Below are 1,915 nucleotides of genomic sequence, written 5' to 3'. Positions count from 1 at the left end.
GCTTTATGTTAAACTAAACTAACATAGCAGCAGCAATTAGCTCCTCTCTGCCTCCCTTTCCCTTCTCCATTTCTCTCTGATTAAGTATGGATATGCTTCAGAAACCTGCAGCAATATCACCAGTCAAAGCTCCCTCACAATTCTCCTGCTCTCCGTCTTCTTCTTCTTCACCACCTTCTTGTCATCATTCTTGTCCAAGTACTTTTCATTCTCCTTCGAAGTCTAATTCACCAGGTCTTACTTCACCTTCAGCTGCCACTCTCCCTCCTCCTCCAGTTGTTATTACCCCTTGTGCTGCCTGCAAAATCCTTCGCCGGCGATGCGTTGACAAGTGTGTTTTAGCTCCTTATTTCCCTCCTTCTGAGCCATATAAGTTCACCATTGCTCATAGGGTCTTTGGAGCTAGCAACATCATCAAGTTTTTGCAGGTAACCATAAGACATTCTTTAGTTCCATCAGTTTTTTTTCATGGCACAAGTATCCTTCCTCCATGATGTTTGAGTCTGAGAGATTTGAATATTAAGAGAAGATTGTTTTTATGTCTTTTCAACCTCCTTTTGCTCCACTTAAGACAGAATTGTATAAACACAAAGCAATACTTACAGTTTGGCTTGAAACAGTTTTACCAAAAATTGATTTTTCCTGAAATTGTAAGGGCTTTTTTTAATGGAAATTAAAGAATGGATATTCTAGGGACAGGTAGCTTTAGAATTTTATATGGTTTAAACTTTTCATCCCCGACCATTTTTAGCTTTTCTCCAAATAAAGCGAAGTAGCTCGCTGCAGTGCGCGCTTCACCTGCTTTATGGAAAAAAATGATCATGACGTTGAATTGGGGCATCACTATTTCTTGACAGAACAACCATAAGAAAAAAAAAAAAAAAAAGGGAGGGGCATGGCCAGATTACTTACAAGTTTAGAAAGGCAGTCGCACACTGCACAAAGAAGTCAGAACCCAAAAAAAGTGTCCATACTAGAGGTCAATGGATGCGCTACCTCCTCCAACACAATTTGTTTAGTGTTATAGAGAAGTCCTTCCACACCATAACTTGCACATGGGTGCAATATGCATCACCAATTCCATGGGCATGGAAGTTGGAACCCATTCAAAGGGCATGTATGGAATTCCCTCTAAAGGTCATTGTGTTGTCATGTTAGGAATCACATCAATTACTGTTCAAAATATTGCATTTACCACTTTCAAGATTCAATTCCAAAACTGACCATTACTGTTACCAATGTAAAAAATCGCAGGAGCTGCCAGAGTCTCAGAGAGCAGATGCAGTAAGCAGCATGGTTTATGAGGCTAGTGCTAGGATTAGAGACCCAGTTTACGGCTGTGCTGGTGCGATCTCTCAGCTTCAAAAACAAGTTAGTGACCTCCAAGCACAACTTGCTAAGGCACAAGCTGAGGTGGTGAACATGCAATGCCAACAAGCCAATCTAGTTGCTTTACTTTGCATGGAAATGAAACAATCTCAACAAGAACCCATCTTGCAACAACATCAATACATTGACACGAGCTGCTTTCTTGACGAGAACAATCTGGGCGCATCATGGGAACCTCTTTGGACATGATTATGCCAATTTTATGCCCTCAAGATGGGGCAGGCATCAGACATTGAAAAACATACTTATTAAGAAAAACTTCAATAAAGTAACGATATTAGCTTTGGTAGATATGTGTCATGATGGTTTTCTGGTAGTCATTTTGACCAGCGAAACCTTTGAAAACGGACTGACATTGATGGGTCTTTCTTATACGTGTAATGCTAGGAAATAAGGAAGGGAAACGTGGAAAGAAAAAGATAAAAAGAAATGGAGAAAGGAGATTGATTTGTGCTCATTGTTGAATCAAATTAAAGCAGAAGTTATATATCGGTGACCTAATTTTCTAATATATCATGTTTGTTCA

General features: G+C 39.7%; 1 protein-coding gene across 1 annotated transcript; it reads left to right on the top strand.

The window, feature by feature from the left end:
• On the top strand, positions 1-1,915 carry LOC7469762 (LOB domain-containing protein 1). Its single transcript, XM_002311999.4, has 2 exons — positions 1-428; positions 1,255-1,915. Exons 1-2 carry the CDS (start codon positions 87-89, stop codon positions 1,576-1,578), a joined length of 666 nt encoding a protein of 221 aa, XP_002312035.2. The 5' UTR covers positions 1-86; the 3' UTR covers positions 1,579-1,915.

Source organism: Populus trichocarpa, chromosome 8, assembly GCF_000002775.5.
Source record: "Populus trichocarpa isolate Nisqually-1 chromosome 8, P.trichocarpa_v4.1, whole genome shotgun sequence".
In the NCBI taxonomy this organism is placed as follows: domain Eukaryota; kingdom Viridiplantae; phylum Streptophyta; class Magnoliopsida; order Malpighiales; family Salicaceae; genus Populus; species Populus trichocarpa.
Note: the sequence above shows the minus strand (reverse complement) of the source record. Positions and strands in the feature narration are given on the sequence as shown.